The 17,643-nt window shown below is 42.6% G+C and overlaps 3 protein-coding genes across 3 annotated transcripts; 1 reads left to right on the top strand and 2 right to left on the bottom strand.

Annotated features, from left to right (window-relative positions):
* Nucleotides 1-1,037: 1,037 nt before the first annotated feature.
* On the bottom strand, nucleotides 1,038-6,145 carry isg20l2 (interferon stimulated exonuclease gene 20-like 2). Its single transcript, XM_080540412.1, has 4 exons — nucleotides 6,109-6,145; nucleotides 4,757-5,454; nucleotides 2,386-2,586; nucleotides 1,038-1,365 (listed from the first exon to the last, which is right to left on the bottom strand). The coding sequence occupies exons 2-4, from the start codon at nucleotides 5,306-5,308 to the stop codon at nucleotides 1,243-1,245; spliced, it is 876 nt and encodes a 291-aa protein (XP_080396538.1). The 5' UTR covers nucleotides 5,309-5,454; nucleotides 6,109-6,145; the 3' UTR covers nucleotides 1,038-1,242.
* A 326-nt stretch (nucleotides 6,146-6,471) lies between these two features.
* Nucleotides 6,472-10,905, top strand: mettl25b (methyltransferase like 25B; the record flags this gene model as incomplete). The annotated part of the gene is made up of 8 exons (XM_080540398.1): nucleotides 6,472-6,573; nucleotides 6,792-6,910; nucleotides 7,034-7,253; nucleotides 7,615-7,677; nucleotides 7,831-7,968; nucleotides 8,088-9,085; nucleotides 9,570-9,754; nucleotides 10,384-10,905. 8 exons carry the CDS (start codon nucleotides 6,472-6,474, stop codon nucleotides 10,521-10,523), a joined length of 1,965 nt encoding a protein of 654 aa, XP_080396524.1. The 3' UTR covers nucleotides 10,524-10,905.
* A 2,822-nt stretch (nucleotides 10,906-13,727) lies between these two features.
* Nucleotides 13,728-14,312, bottom strand: s100a1 (S100 calcium binding protein A1; the record flags this gene model as incomplete). The annotated part of the gene is made up of 2 exons (XM_080540424.1): nucleotides 13,728-13,874; nucleotides 14,172-14,312. 2 exons carry the CDS (start codon nucleotides 14,310-14,312, stop codon nucleotides 13,728-13,730), a joined length of 288 nt encoding a protein of 95 aa, XP_080396550.1.
* Nucleotides 14,313-17,643: the final 3,331 nt, after the last annotated feature.

Here is a 17,643-nt window from a genome sequence, read left to right as displayed (position 1 = left end):
ACACTCAAGCTTCTTAATCTGAGAGACTGCGTAGATATTGAGCTGGTGGGTTTCGAAATCGTAACTGTTAAAATGGACTGACATATATAATAATAGCGCTTTATTCCAAAGCGCTTTTACAACGGCCTCTCATTCACACACACGTTCACACACCAATGGCGGCAAGCTACCACGCAAGGCGCCGGCATCCGCTCATTGGGAGCAATTTGGGGTTCAGTGTCTTGCCCGAGGACACCTCGACTCGTGGCCAGCCAGGGATCGAACAGCCGATCTGCCGGCTCTACCTCCTGCGCCACAGCCGCCCCAACTGTTGAAAAGGAACAGCTCCCCAGTAATGCTCGATGACTAATGGGTCCATAGACCCCATGCCGGCCTGGCGTACGGGTGTGTTGAAGGGTGTCGTGGTAACAGTTGTAAGTCAATTACACCACATTCTACATTCACAAAAGGCCTTTTATAGGCATTTCGGATCCGGAACCTGCTCTTGGGGGGTTCCATATACTGTATATAGGCTATAGTGGCTTCCGATGGGTTTGTCCCTATGTTCCCACAGCCCATATGTTCCCACAGCCCTATGTTCCCACATTTCTAAGTAATCATACTGTAAAGGGTTAGGGTTAGGGTCATCATTATACCGTCCCTTCAGTCTGAGAAGTGTGGCCTCCAAGACCCTCCACTTCCGTCGCTGTGGTGGAGGTGCATCGCGAACAGCAACACGAACAGCACACAAGGGTTAAACTGAGGGAACATAGGGCTGTGGGAACATAGGGCTGTGGGAACATAGACACGCTCCCCTTCCGATTATATCAAAAGCAGTATGAAAAGTAAAGTAGGCTTATACATTTATGTTGATACAGTCTTGATTTTAAATAAATAAACAATAAAAAGTAATTCTTGTAAAATAATAATGAAACTTTTTTTTTTTTTACTTTTTCTTTCCCCATTGCAATGTACATGCAAGATTGAATGTTAACAATTTACACTATAAAACAGATACATCATTTTCAACACGGTATAATAACTTTAAGCTTCTTAAATCTTCTCAATAGGAACATTTCTGAAAAGGAAATATTAGACTGCCCCCTTGTGGCAAATGCACCTCAAAACAAAACAAAAAACGACTGCCAACCCTGAGACTGAAGGCAACGGTTTTTCAAAACGAAAGTAGAAAAAGAGAGTGGCTGCAGTGACAGGTGGAAGACCTGATAGTGACGTCTATTTATTTAAAAAATTTCTGAATTCTTAACCCAGTTTATATCCATTCGCGGAGGCTAATAAGGTCCTCTCCCACTCCACTTCCACAACTTTGTACAGTTCCATCGTGGCCTTGGCGTCCTCCACCGAGCAGTGCCCCTTCTTCCCCGTCTGAGGACACAAGAGGAACATCGAAAATCTGGTAAAATCTGACTGTAAATGTTTCTTATACAACAGTTAGTTCCGAATAAGTACTTTGATTGGACAAGAGACATTCCATGAGTGCCAATATACAGTATAACAGCACTGGGACTTTTAACTATATGTATCACTCCGCCGCACAGGTGTTCTACTAAATGACCGTTAATTAGACTACATGTTTGTGTTCAGGTTACTAGGCAACAGTCCAGTTGAAGTTCAGTGGCGGAACAATTTTTTATTGGCGGAGCCAAAATAAATGATTAAATATACAAACAAATCATAATCTGTTGTCGCTTATTACTGTTAACTAATAAATGGCGCTGTAGAACTGTTGTATAAAAGCAATATCACACTTGAGGTCATGCTGTTATACTGAATATCAGCTTCCTCGTACCTACGACCGAATCACAGCCGTGCTGATATTCAGTATAACAGCACTCCCTCTTGTGCTTAAATATCTGTGGTCCTTTGTGACTCAGTTGGTCGGGCATGGTGCCAACAACGCTTACGTTGTGGGTTTGATTCCCGCTGTGACCATGTATACTGAAAAATGTATGCACTCACTGTCAGTTTCTTTTGATAAAAGCGACAGCTATATGGCACAGGCTATATTAATATCTCAACACAGAAGTATAATTACTTGGATGTTGACACGATAGCATAATGTAACAAATACTTCTGAGAAAAATGTTGTTCCTCTTCATACTGTTGTTAAATGGATCACTATATTAAACATGTTGTTGACAGCTGCATAACACCTAATAGGCCTAAACAATAAACAATTATCTTCCGCTTTATTTTAATAAGCAAGGGACAAATATATCTAGCTGAGACTACACCAATAGTCAGAAGCAAGCACAACCCCAACTGGAACACCGTTATATTGAAATCATGTCCCTTTATATTTATATTATATATCTATATTTATATTATAGATATTACATTTATATATATGTTATTATATTAGGATTTATATGTTTATTTTCTCACCTGGATGTCACGGTTGAATAGAGCCTTGGTGAGTCTCTTGAGAGAGGCAGACTGGTTCTCTGTAAACCCGGCCTTCTTGTTGAGGAGAGGGATGCGGGAGGTGTCCCGGGTTAGGCATGCAGGGTGACTGTAGCTCATGGACTTGAAGTCGTTGTAGATGGCATGCCCTACCACCACCTTCCCCTGGAGGATCTTCAGTATCTACAGGAAGTAGAAGACAGAAGATTGTGGGGTCTTTTCTCACAACACTGTCACATTGAATATTGATTCAATCTCCACATTCAAAACTTAGCTCAAAACTCACTTGTTTACGCAGGCGTATGTCCGCTGACTTACTGTTCCCGTGTTGCTCTGCTGCTAGCTATGTATATACTGTATATTTCTCCTCTGATTTTTTTATTGTATTTTAATTTTGTAACTGTTTTTTAAATTTGTTGTACGGCGACCTTGAGTGCCTTGAAAGGCGCCTTATAAAATAAATGTATTATTATTATTATCCTGCTCATCACCTCTTCCAGCTCCTCCCCTCACGGAAGCGCTACAAGTCATTGACCACAAAGACCAAACGCTTCACCAACAGCTTTTTCTCCATAGCCATCAGGACTCTGAACGCCTCCCTCGAGCCCCTTCCTCACCGACATGCATACGATTGTCTATTGTTGGCTATTTTTTGTCTGATGTTTTCTGTTGTGCACTTCCACCGGCTTTGGTCGCGTGGCTAATAAACTATCTATCTATCTATCTGTCTGTTCAGACAATTTTGTGATCTGAAGAGTTGTTTGACAGAAATTCCTTTTTTTAGGGGGCGCAATGTGAACGGAAAGCACTCTCAGTTCACTTGTCATCAGAATCAGAATCAGAATTATTTTTATTGCCAAGTATATTCACACATACAGGACATTGACTTGTTGTGGTTGGTGCATAAGACATAAAGATACAAACAACAATATAATAAAAAAACAACAACAACAATGTAATAAACAGCACTATATAAGGAGTTTAAAAAGACAATAACATAAAGGGGCAGTAGGCCAATAATTACGTAGGCTCATTATGTAGGCTCAATTATGTCTGGTCATTGGCACCACTTACAAGCCACTAACTAGTGATTAGTTTATCACTGCTAGCATATCAGCCCAATAAAGCTCTCAGGTCTTTTGCTAGCATATCAGCCCAATAGAGCTCTCAGGTCTTCTGACGCTAGTTTTCTGTGTACCACATGTACAAAAGAAGAGATTTGGTGAGGCTGCATTCTCATTTTATGCACCCAAATTGTGGAATGCACTGCCAGTTTACATTAGGAATGCAACCTCAGCAAATATGTTCAAGTCAAGACTAAAACCCCATCTTTTTAATATTGCCTTTAAATGACTAAATAATTAAATTATGATTATATAATGATTGGAGCACTTTGAGCTGCAACGTTTGCCGGAAAAGCGCTATACAAATAAAAAGTTATTATTATTATTATTATTATTATTATTATTATTATTATTATTAAAAGATGGTTGAGTGGCTTTTAATCCAATGGCCGCCCTTGTCCACCCTGGAAAATAGCAACGTAGCCACTGCAGGCATGCGCATAACTAAGTTGAAAGTCCATACAGCAGAAAAGCGTAATACTCATCCACATTTTCAAGTGTGGATCAAGTTTTCCTTTTGTTATAAATGACACAATGGTGCCCAAAAACATAAACTAGTGGTGGGGAGTCGACCCCAAAAGAGTTGACTCTCGACTCTTTGGAGTCCCGATTTTGAGAGGGAGAAGAATCGACTCTCCCACTGGAGTCGACTGATACGACCCTGCTGTTAATTCATGTCTGAGACAACTTCCACTACATCTCTAGCCGAGTCATTTTTAAACACATAATGTACACAACCGAAATTGTTGAGAAATTGAAAGAGTTTTTGTCATTTGGGGACAGTTTGCCATTTTGGAGACGGAATGGAGAAAGAGTCGACCCCTTCGACTCCGTAAGTAGGAGTCGAGATCAATGATGGTGAAGTCTACTTTGACATGGGCATATTGAGAACAGACATGATAATAACTTAATTGGACATTTTCCCTGAGAACACCTCAAATGGGTGCGGCGGTAACCTACAGGTTAGAGAGGCCGGCTAGCAACCGGAAGGTCTCTGGTTTGATCCCCGCCTCAGGAGGGAGCTGCATGTGAGCTGGTGACTGGAGGGTTGTTGGCATCATATCTAAGGTGCCTACCACTGTCCTTGAGCAAGGCACTTAACCCCTATTTGCTCCAGGTGTGCTGACTATGGCTGACCCTGTCCCTAGAGAATGTTGTTGTTGTTGTACTCGTACTTGCGCAATGACAAAAGGTTGAATCTAAACGCCCTCCTCTCAGAGTTGTCTTACCTCCTTCCTGGCTTCTGTATAGCGCGTGGCATTGGCTAGATGTTTCCAGCTGATGCCACTCCAGCGGGTGCGGTAATCTGTGACAGGGTTTGCGGGCTTGATGTACTTGTCATACACCACATCTCCGTCGTAGGACACAATGCTGCAGCGTGCCAGCTCACTGTTGCGACCCTTGAGACCAGTGCCCACCATCTCACAGTCTATGGCCAGGTACTTCAGGGGGCCGCAAAAGGAGGCCGCCGTGGTCGGCTGAGGGGCAGTGTGGGTATGGGTGGAAGTCGAAGTCTTGGACTGCTCGGATTTGGCGGTGTTCTTCACAGTGAGGAAAGACATCGAAGCTGTTGAGCCGCTTGACGAGCCCGGCTTAGGGGCAGAGCTTCGGGCCGGCGCTGGACTGGGTTTGTGAGATGAACTTTTGGTGTGTGTAGCATTGGGTAGGGATGGGTGCTTGACCCCATTGCGCTTTGCCCGATATTTGCCCCTGTATTTCTTCTGCTTCTTGTTGGGTCTTGTTGTGCCAGAAAAGTCTAAGTTTAAGAACAGGTCTGACATGACGGGGGGGAGATAGCTGAATAGGTCCCTTCAGCTACGTTTACACTGCTACACACAATGACTAAATAAATGTGTTTAAATAATAATAGTTTTGAATACAAACATTCCGGCGTGTCTGGCTTGTCATCAATGAAGTATTTTAACACCTGAACAAACGACAACAAACAAATGATTAAAACAAAATCAATACTTAGCCATTCTATGTCAATAAAAGCCCACAACCACTATGCATATGGTTATAGTTGCATATTAATAAAATCAATCAATCATAATTTGCTAGGTAGGTATTCTAGCAATACAGCTACAGCTGAAGTTAGCTAGCTAGGTATGGTTCTCTTTCCACATCCCCCTGTGTCTTCAGTCTACCATGCCCACAATAATAATATTCATGATAATAACAAAAATATGCATGTTAATCGACTAGCAGGTTAGCTGTCAGGCGACCTGTCCCCTCCTTTCACCATCGTTCAACGAGTAGTTGACAGTGGCGGCGTTGGTAAATTCGCTCTGGAAATCTGATCAGCACTCACGGAATGCCTCTTGTCCAATCAAATGAATTATGACGTTAAACCCAGTGTGCGCTCCGGCGCACTCAGAGCGAGTTTACGAACGCAGCCAGTGTGAGAAGCGTAGCTCGAGAGAGAATGATTAAACCAAACTATTCAGACCCATTTGCCTTTATGTTTTCGCTTGCGAAGTAGCCATTGCGCATTAGTGGACTGTGCTCTTGACAGTTGGCTTAAAAGGTATGCTCAATAGTGAAATGAGTCAAATACATTTAGTTAAAACTGTCAACAGACCTTGAAACAGCGCCATGCTTCTTGTGTTTCCTGAGCAGCCAGTGGGCTATCGACTTCCGGGTTCAATGGTCATGTTGTGGGTGATTCGGGAGACACACGGGGCTGCGTTCGGAAATACGCTCTGGAAATCTGATCAGCACTCATGGAATGCCTCTTGTCCAATCAAATCACTTGGTCCCTTTGTGACGTTGAACCAAGTGTGCGCTCCGGCGCTCTCAGAGCAAATTTACAAACGCAGCCACAGTCAGAATGTGTGTTAAGTGTGAGAGGTGCGTAGAATAACTATCTGTATGTTTCTGTCTGCTGAGCATCTAGCCTGCTTGTTCACTAATACAACCGAGAAAGGACTATATCTGTGGCTCAATGTGCTCACCGACACTTTCAGCGGAGCAGCAAAGAGACTTGGCAAGGAAACTTACCAGTTTTCTGTCACTGTACAAGCACATATCCGACTCCTACGTCATTGTAAGTAGTTTATTGTATTTCTGATGCATGCATTTATGTTCTAAAATGATTGCATGGATCTTGTGAGGTCTAAAGTGAATCTGAAGAATCACTGCAATGCTGCATGGGTCCTGTCCAGCTCTGTAACATGATGATATTATTAATATAGTCATGATCATGATATATAGTCTAGACTAGAGTACAATGTTACCTTCGTTGTGGCCTGTCTGTCTGTGCAGGAGTTCTTTAGTGAGGAACTGTGGGAGACGTTGCCCATCAGCTGGCAGCAGGCCCTCTGCGACCTGTCACCCCCACAAATAGCTGACCTTCTACTGGAGAGAGGAAATGTACAGAGAAGGTAGGTATGAGTGATACGTCTTACAGTAAAAAAAAAACTGTTTTTTAATTGGGTGCACTGCCCTCTCGTGAAACGAAAACATGGATGGATGTCAGTGAAAAACCAACGTGTTCTTTCTTTCAGCTACCTTTCTGTGTGGCCTCTTTCGCTGTTGGCCTTTCGGGCCACAGCCCACGCCCTGGCCTTTCCCAGGACCCCCTCCCAGGGGAAACAGGCACAGAAAGCGGGCACCCTGAAGCCAGAAGAGTTCCTGGAGAACCAGAGTCAGAGCTCGCTGCTCGGACACATATTCAGGAAACACGTTAAACCCAAGAAGCAGCATGAGATCCGAAGGCTGGGCACGGTGCGTGGATAATGTGGTCCTCTGTGGCTCAGTTGCTAGAGCATGGCGAGCGCTAACAACGCTTAGGTTGTGGGTTCGATTCCCGCTGGGACCATATATGCTGAAATGTATGTACTCGTTGCAATGTAAGTCGCTTTGGCTAAAAGCATACATACATATATAGGCCTATATATATAATGTAGTATAGTGATTCGTCAGATTCAAGGTACCATTTAGCATGCTCTAGACTAGTATAGCTAATATAGATAGATAGGTTAGTGGATTTGCCCATTCTAGATAGCTCCGTGTTCATTATTTCCCGAGGTCTCAAACATCATCTGACATGTGTTTTTGGTGTTGATTTGCCAATCTCTCTCCCCAGCTGGTGAAGCGGCTCTGTGACCTGACAGACTCTACTAGTGTTGTGGATGTTGGTTCTGGACAGGTAATCACATGCAGATGTCATACAAGCCACAAGATATCATGACTCATCCACCTAACAGTGAAATTATACAGATATGCCTGTATAAAAGAAATGCCTGTAATAAAACAGAACCTTTTTGTTGTTGTTCATCCCTGGGGGGGGGGGTCACCATAGGGTCATTTGACTCGTTTCCTGTCCTTTGGGCTGGGTCTGTCTGTGACAGGGATCGAGGCCGACCCCACCCTGGTTACCATGGCATCCAAATTCGACAGAGAGCTGTTGTGGACACTGGAAAAGGAGAAGCAGAAGAAGGTAATGATGGTTTTGAAAAAAAACTTCAGTTGGTTTAGAATTTCGGTAATTGAGTGGTTTGATAAAATGCAAGGTGATGAATAATTATAATAGACGTTGATACACTCTCACTCCTCCAGAATGGCTCTCCCCGGCTCTCTACATCAGGCCCCTCGCCCCGCCATGTGGCTGGTTGGGTCAACCCCAAGGCACCATGGGAGGCCTTCATCAAGCAGCTCCAAACCGACCTCCAATGTACCACTGAGGGTCAGACAGCCACGCCCAGTAAAAAGAGACAGAGGGAGTCCATGTTAGATAGTCCAGATCCTAATCAAGGGCATGCGCACAGTGCCCAGCTTGCGTCCCCAGCAGAACCAGAGTGTGGTGGTGGTTGTTCAGAGACTGGTCCAGGTGCATCCCCACTCAAGCAGAACGATAATGCTGCATGTACAAACTTTTCCACTTGTTCTAAACCGAATACCCCCCCTCAGAGCCCAGATATAGCGCCAGAATCCAACTTTAGCTCACCCTCCTTTCCGAAACGTCTGTGCAAGAAGACAGAAGCTGGGAAGGATCCGTCGTCAAGTCGTAGTCCGTACGCCCACTCGCCTTGTGTACAGAGTTCATCCCCTGGAATAGTTGCCTGCCCTGGGGAAGGAGAGGAGAGCCGGGAGTGCCCAGACTTCGTCTTGACGGGGCTCCACGCCTGCGGAGACCTCAGCGCCACCCTCCTGCGTCACTTTGTCAGCTGTCCCCACGTGCGGGGAATCACCTCGGTGGCGTGCTGCTACATGAAGATCACAACTTGCGAACACCCCACCCCGCCTGGGCTCGTAGCCCCGCCCCTTCCGCCCCCTGTGCCAGCCAATGAGGCGGTGTCACACTCGACAGAACACTACGGCTACCCGATGAGCTCTTGGGTGCGGGGGTTGCCGGGACACCGTCTGTCCTATAAGGCGCGGGAGGGGGCGTGTCACGCCGTGGAGGACTACATGCAGAGGCTACGGGAAGAGAGTGAGTTGCTACGGTCGCACTGTTACCGGGCAACGCTGGAGACTGTTATCAGGGGGGCGAGGCCTGAGCTGCGTAAGGCGGGTGTTCAGACCATCAAGAAAGCTCACCTGCTACCGTTCACAGAGTGAGTGTTTAATCGTTTAATCCTCAGTGTTTCATAATACTTTGTTTTCCATGTCATCTTATTTTCAAAGTCCACATAATTACACTGAGCAGATATAACATATCTGAAACGCTTTAAAAGAACATCCTTGCACTACGAGGGTGCGTTCGTAAATAAATACGCTCTGAGAGCGCCGGACAGAGCGCACCCGGGTTGCTCTCTCACCGACCGTTCGGAAATTAACTGATTTCAGTTGAAACCAGAGCGCGCTGAAGTCAGAGCAGATTTCCAGAGCGTATTTACGAATGCACCCTAAGTCAGATGAAAAAGCCTCTCCCTGTGCATGATAATAATAATAAAAAATGTAGGGTGCAGAATCACACTTATTGTAATTGTAAGTCCAGTTAAATGAGCCACTCAAATATTGGTAGGGACAATTTTGACCTCCAAAATGTTGGTAGGGACATGTCCATATGCAAACCTATGCCCTTGCCTGTGCCTACAGATATGCCAGTCTTGGTTTACCGCGTGTGGGCCTGCCTGCTGACCTGCCCCTGGACGCTGGCGCTGTGGAGGCGATGCTGAGGCAGCAGGGCCGGGTGGTGGTGTACTTCAGCCTGGCTCTGCTGCTGGCCCCGGTGGTAGAGACTCTGGTGCTGCTGGACAGGATGATCTACCTGCAGGAGGAAGGTGAGGAACAGTGTAGAGACACTCTGGGCAGGATGATCTATCTGCAGGAGGAAGGTGAGGAACAGTGTATAGACACTCTGGGCCGGTGTCACAGACAAGGCTTAAGCCTCATCCTAGGCCGAAAAGCATCTTCCTTTTTAAAGGTTCTTGACGTAAATAATAGTGATGCATATGTTTTGTAATCAGGGACACCCTTAAAAGAGAGACTTCCCTGAATGGATAAAGGATAAAGAAAAAAATTACAATAAAAATGCTTTATGGGATCAGTAGAAATAATAATAATAATAATAATAATAATAATACATTAGACTTATATAGCACTTTTCTAGACATTCAAAGACGATTTACAAACTGAAAAGATCGAGTAGTAATAATAAAAAGAAACAAAAAATAAATAAATAAATAAAAGTATAGGGGTCTAATTAATTGTTAGATTACTAAATCTAAATCTAAGTGTCTTTGTAGGACAATCTACTCTGTATGCTGCAATTACACCTAGGTTTCGGGCGGAGAAGCGGCGAACAAGCAACGCCAGGGTCCTCTCTCAACCGGCATTTTTGGGACATCTGTTGGCATTGATATGGTATCTCACACTCTTCTCTCCTCCTCTCTACATTCTTTTGGTGTAGGGATACCGAGCCAGCTGGTGCCGCTCTTCGACCCTGCGTTCTCCCCTCGCAACCTGGTGCTGGTGGCACTGAAGCCCCATCGTCTAACGACAGGTGGCGCCATTCCTACGCGACACTCGGAGCCTCGGTCGACAGTGTAGAAGGGAGTCTCGCCGGAGTGTGACGTGAGACAATGCTTAACACTAGAATAGCAGTGCCTTTTTACCTACTAAAAGAGCTGCCTCGGGGGTCAAATGAATAAAAGACCTTTAGAATGTAAATCTGCTATTTACACACAACGACCACTAGTTGGCCGCTTGTAAATTAGCCTGCTTCCTACACAGAAAAAAGGCTTTATATTAGCTTATCCTGATGTGATTTTGAAAATGTAAGGATACTGGGGTGGTAGAACGCACATATCTAGGAAAAGTCATGAAAGAAGGGTCCTGAAATTTGATCGAGTGCAAAGATATAACATGTTTCTTTACTCATAGGCTCATGGCTGTTCTAGTGTTAAGCCCAGAAGAGATGAACACCTCAATAGCCAAGGACACCTCTCTAAACCTAGAGATACAGAGTTACTGTTATCCTTGGGGGGGAGGTAGGAAGAGAGGGAGGGGGAGAGGGGGAGGGAGGGAGGGGGAGAGAGGGAGGGGGAGAGAGGGAGGGGGAGAGAGGGGGGGAGAGAGGGAGAGGGAGAGAGGGAGGGAGAGGGAGGGAGGGAGAGAGCGAGAGAGAAGAGTTTTCCCTCTTAATTGACTCCATTGCTTATCGGTGTCTTAAGAATTTGCTAAGTCATTTGCAAGTGGAATCAGAAGAGGATTAGTCAAATGACTCAGTTATTGTTTTATTACATGGACAGGTCGTGTAATTGCTTTTTTCTCCTTTTTTTTTCTTCCAAAATGTCTGTTATGCAGGGAGAGAATGTGTTCCCCTTTTTTATAAGATTTGTAAGAAATTAATAAACAAATGGTGTTTAATTTCACCCCGACAGACTCCTTACCAAATTACTGTATACAGCTTTTCCAGAGTAGTCATGTCGATTTAATCTTTCATTTATGTTTCTCAAGTACTGACTGAAAAACATTCAAATCGATTGTGGTTTTGGAAGCTGCAATTCATGTACTAGTCTAACATTAAAAGCTACATGCAAGTCATGCAAATAACCCCTGACAATGTGCTTTGAATAGGCTAATACTCTTCCGAACACTTTATTAGGAACACCCGTACACCTTCTCATTCATTCAGTTGGTGTAATGTTGTGAGGAATGTTTTCTTGGCACACTTTGGGCAAGAAAATCAATTATCGCTTGAATGCCTCAGCCTATTTGAGTATTGTTGCTGACCATGTGCATCCCTTCATGGCCACAATGTACCCATCTTATAATGGCTACTTCCAGCATGATAATGCACCATGTCACAAAGCAATTACAATTAATACAATTATTAATGAATACATTGTGGCCATGAAAGGATGCAAATGGTCAGCAACAATACTCAAATAGGCTGTGGCATTCAAGCCATGATTGATTGGTATTAACAGGCCTAAAGTGTGCCAAAAAAACATTCCATACACCATCTGAATGAATGAGTAGGTGTACAGGTGTTCCCAAATAAAGTGTCCAATGAGTGTATATTGCAAGCAAGCTGCAAGCAATGTCATCATAGTCTTATCAAGTTTGCCCAATTTCATGACACAAGATGGCGCTATTGTTTGATTTATTCAACTCGCCACCGCTTTCACACAAGGGCATGTTTAACATTTAATTTTAACAGAACAGTTGCTGTGCCTATCCTGCTTTGGTTTCCATGACTGCAACAGCCTTCTAGAATCTCAAACCGTTGAACCTCATCAATGGTTTGAATTTTACAGCCCTGGCATCGTGACCTCATCACACATGATGAGATCTTGTGTTACATAGGGTGTTAAATGCAAATGACTGCAGAACAAGTGACTGTTGCATTATTAAGGTTTTCCTCAGACTCTGGCCATGGACTTCAGTATTGAGTTTCGTGCGACTGCATTGTGTCGGGCTTTTAGGGGATACTACTTTCCCTTAACGCACCGTCACCCACTTGGTTAATGAAGACACAGGATCTAGAGCAGCATCTCTCAGCTCGTGTATTAAAGGCACTGTGTATGCTGGATTAAAGTCAAGCATTGCATTTCATTAGGATGGATGGGTGCTTTCTAATCAGTCTCAGCAGTTGGCTGCGTGGGAACAGTTACTTTGGAAATTATGTTTTTTTATATATATATATATATATATATATATTTCTGGAGACATTCTGTTACTACTTCTTCATCCCTCATATTATGCAGCAGGTTATAGAGCAATTATAGGCTTTTAAAGTGATTGGCTCTGATTGCTTGAATGTAAACCATCACACAAGGTTCCCTAGCGCTTACTAGGGCAGGGTTTAGTGTATCGGAAATTAGAATAACTTTTTCGAATTAGAATATGGGTCATAAAAACATTTAAGAAATTGTGCCATCAACTTTACTGTGTGAGAAATCATCCCTCACAATGCATGACAGTCTATATTTCCACACTCATTTCCAATTTGGAAATGAGTGCAGTGCAGTTTGGCAGAGTGCAAATGAAAGGAAACTAAAGACGATGTTCATTTAAATACAGTACATGTTTCTGTTAAATGATTCTTGGTGGAGTGTAACGTGAGGAAGCTGGCACACACACACACACACTTGATCGGAGCCGAGGTGCAGGAGATGGGAGCAACGATGAATCTTGTACAGCATCTCAGATTCAGATCTCACGTAACAGGATAGGGCTAATTGTTTTCTAATTTTTTCTTGAAGGTCAATCTCATATATTATGTTACATATAATAGGCCTACATATCTTTGGAAACATGTTATGCTTATTCAGAATTCTGTGACTAAAGCTTCTTTAAAAGATCTACTTTTTTTTATTTACCACACCCCTATTTTTAGATAAGGACATTAGACCTCATCATCTACCTTGTGGAATATGGAGACGGACAGATTTAAACTGGATTTTAAACATTTCTAACAGACTTAGCCATTTCTGTCTGATTACAATCATGACGCCTTTATTGATTATGGAAATGAGTGATGAGATACAGAAACCATTGCAGTTGCATGTTCTATACAGTCTATTGTCTTACAACTGTCTTTGACAGTTACAACAACTGTCAAGTGTAAATACAAATATTCTAGCCTACTTTGCATCCAACAGTTGATTTAAGTATTGATTGAAGTATCAAAATGGTGGTAAGAGACAGAAAATATTTTTTAACTACAAATATTTATGCATAGAAAAGTTGCTTGTGTTTACTTAAGAGGATTAAGAAGTTGAAAGTCACAGACGGGTTCAACACACGTTACTTCATGCTCTCTACAAAGAATTCATTACAGGCCACGGTCAGCGCAGCAACCAGGACGACAAATTCCTGGAAGTCCACTTCACCATCCTGGTTCTCATCCAGGTCTGTCATGATCTTCTCCACCACCATTGGGTCCTTACTGGCCTGAGAGAGAGTGAAAGTCATGCATTGACATTTACTACCACCACTACCACTACCACTACCACTACCACTACCACTACCACTACCACTACCACTACCACTACCACTACCACTACCACTACTACTACTACTACTACTACTACTACTACTACTACTACTACTAATCAGATCATTAGAATGTATCATGTTCAGGATGTATACTGTGCCATCTCCATGTCTACATCAGGTCTCCCATGTAACTGAATACTCCTAATAGTGAAACCGCACATATCCCATCCCATCCCTGGACATTGGACTCACTGCCAGAAAGTCGCTGAGTTCCCCCTGCAATAGACTCTTCAGCTCTGGTTTGCTCAGCTTGTACTTGTCCCCTTCTTTTGAGGAGTAGTTGTGGAACACGCGGATAAGGCCCTCCATTGCAGTCTCCAGTTTGGAACCCATTTTTAAGTGCTCCAACGAATACCTGGGAGGCATATTGAAAGGGTTGATCAATGATCAATACAGGATGGTGTATAAAAGAACAAATTATACCGTAGAAGGCAATTTGCATGAAATGAACTCCTATCTATTGGGGTATATATGTCACCTTTTTTCGGTAGCCATTGCAAATGATACATACACACAGGTGCTAAAACACTTAGTTGGAGGAAGGGTACAACTAGACTCATGTTTGATGATCAATCAGCACATCAAGTGCCCCTGAGAAACCAGTGAAATTATATCCAAGATGATTTAGTCTTAGATTAATGTTGCCGTTTCTTGATCAAAATTCTTAAGCCTATAGAAAGTTAAGATGGAATAAAAAAAAAGAGTGTACAAGAGTGAATGATATCTTCTATTCAAATTCATATAATTCCATTGGCCTTTAGGCATATGACCGGTATCGTATGATAGACAAAATATTGCAAATAGTGCCATTAAAACGTTTAATGGTCTATTGACATGCACTGGCTTCATACAATAGAGATTGGAACGAAAATGCAACACCATTTCAACTGCATCTATCGCACCAACAAAAACGAAAAAGACTTTGGAATGCTTTCATCATTCCACTATCCCGACAGAAATATCAAACCAGCAAAGATGGTCTGTAAGTAGGCTTACCTGCTTTAACGCACATGATACAAATAACAATTCGTGACAATTTGTCAAAATTGATTTTTTTTTTTTTTTACATAATCTGATCCATTAGGTGTTTATTAATGCCTGTGTGGTGTTATTTTTTAAAATGTTGACATGTTTGAGTTAGTAATTAATAAAATACAAAGGTTCCATCTCACAAAACATAATGGAATGTCAAAACTTTGACGCTCAATATCTCTGAACTGCCCTAAACGGAGATAGAACCTTATCATTCTAAACGGAGATAGAACCTTATCATTCTAAACGGAGATAGAACCTTATCATTCTAAGCTCACGAATTGTAAGCAACTCCAAATTGGAAAAAGGGTACACAACTCACCTCAACGATGATGACAAACACAGGATGAAATTGAAGTGGCTTGAACTCTCATCTCACCTGTTATAAGGCTGCAGCCTCCCTCTCTCACCTGGGCGAATCACTCCCAATCAGGCGCCTCCCTCCAGCGCGACTTGCATTTCACCTGCGATGCACCGGTGAAGTCATTTGACATTTAAAGGGACAATAATGGGATTGATACATCGATTTTTCAATATATCACCATTGATTCTTGAAGGATATAACTTGTACATATCTCATTAGCTGAGTTCGACTGTCTTCATTCGTCCCCATCAGAACCCAACAGAAGAGACGTGTTTTTTGTAAACAAACACCGTTTGTAGCTTCAAAACATGGTTACAACTATCATGTTGATCTCATGGATGGTTAGTCCTTGCATCCAATGCTCTTATCTATGCATTTGAGAGTGCTTACATTCCCCCAGCCCTGTCAGAGAGATTGCTTGATGCTGTTTGAATCCCAAGATGCCCATTTCAAGGCTACATCAAGATTTAGATAAGTTTTGAATACATACTTCCACCAACCTCACAAATAGTAACGTAATAACATATTCACTACTCAAATGATGGACTCTTATTTCGCACTTGAAGACTTGTGTTAGCTAATGCCTAATGCATTAGGTGCATTGAAGTAATGGCCGGGCTTTAGCTCCATGGGCTAACACATTTCTGTGGGGCACACGGGGACCCCTGGTTTATGCTGATGGATAGATGATTCACTTACTCTGACACATGTATTCTGTTGTACGTCGCTTTGGATAAAGATGCCTGCTAAATGCCAAAAATGTAATGTAAATTGTGACCAAAGGTACTGAGAAAGACACTACACCTAAACTTGCAAAGAACAGAGAAGACAACAGCATACTGGGGTATGCAATAAAATGTAAATTCCTTTTAATTTACTGTTTGCAAAATGCAAAAATATCAGGGCTTACCTGCACTGTCACTGTGTAGCCTCTGTCTAACATACAGTAGTTCAGATGGTCTGATTAAAGGCCTCTGGTCAATTCATATATTTACATTTACTGTTTTATTTCTTGTGTGCCGTAGGCTTCCTCACTTTCCCTAAGCCAAGATTAGACAGGTCCAGAACAAAACGTCTGGGTTTAAGTCATCCATCAAGTATCTAGTTTATCTCAACGCCACAAAGGCGGGCTCTGTGGGCACGTTGCCGGGGTGACCTCATTTTAGTCAATGTCGACCTGGGTGACCAAGTAAAAGCACGGTCATCTTTCCCTTTTGTGTGGGAAACTGAAGCTCCCGTCTCTAATTACTGCGCAGAGAAGCATTAGAACCAACCAACTGTGAGAAGCTCTTACAACCTGTGGAGTCTTCAACACAATTGTGCATTCACTCATCCTCACAGTTTAGGTACACATGAATTTAAGGTAGACAAATAATGACAAGATTACTTTTAATGTCCAGTGATGGGTTTGCACAAAACACTTGATAAATAAATGATAACATACACTGAAATAGCTACTTATGTATTGTATGTAACACACACTAACTCTTGCTTAGATTTTGTTGGTTGTAATGATGACAGCAAGTAATGAGTAGATAGATTTAAGTAGGTTTAGAAAAACATATTACATTTTATTACTGTGCATTGTTCAGAATATGTTTTATAGAGTATGGTTCTTGATATTATTAGATGTAAATAAATACACATTGCGAAATATTGACTACACAAATCGTGGTTAATTAAAAAAAAAAAAAAAAAAAAACTCCCCTAACAGGTGTGGAATCTTTAGTGACTGCTTCACTGATTTGGCAACAAGCAATACTACTCCTTACAGTAAAACCTCAGTGTTTCATATAAGGCCTTTCATAGCTCAAGTTTCAAGTTTATTGTTATGTCACATTACACAAGTGTAAGAGAGTACAATTCTTAGACTTCAATTCCTGACATTGCAGCACAAGACGATAAGGTAATAGGCATAATACAAGATTATTTAAAAAGTGACAATAGTACAGGGCATAACTGACAATAACATTATTTACAATTAGCAGTATTTAGCAATTTGTAGACAGTAAGGCACTAGGCATTATACGTTCAATAAAAAGTGTCAATAGTACAGGACAAAAGTGACAGTAGTAAAGTGACTAAGTTTAAGCTGTATGCATAGGATGTGCTTGTGAGTGGGATAGTCAATTGTCTAGAGTGGGCTTGTACATGATCCTGATCGCCTGGGGGAAGAAGCTGTTGGTTAGCCTCTGAGTCTTTGGCCTTGAGGCTATATCATCATATCAGATGATCTGGCTTGCGTGCCCTTTTCCATGGCAGAGGAGA

The sequence above is a fragment of the Nansenia antarctica genome (assembly GCF_963989245.1).
Source record: "Nansenia antarctica genome assembly, chromosome: 10".
Taxonomy (NCBI): Eukaryota; Metazoa; Chordata; class Actinopteri; order Argentiniformes; family Microstomatidae; genus Nansenia; species Nansenia antarctica.
Note: the sequence above shows the minus strand (reverse complement) of the source record. Positions and strands in the feature narration are given on the sequence as shown.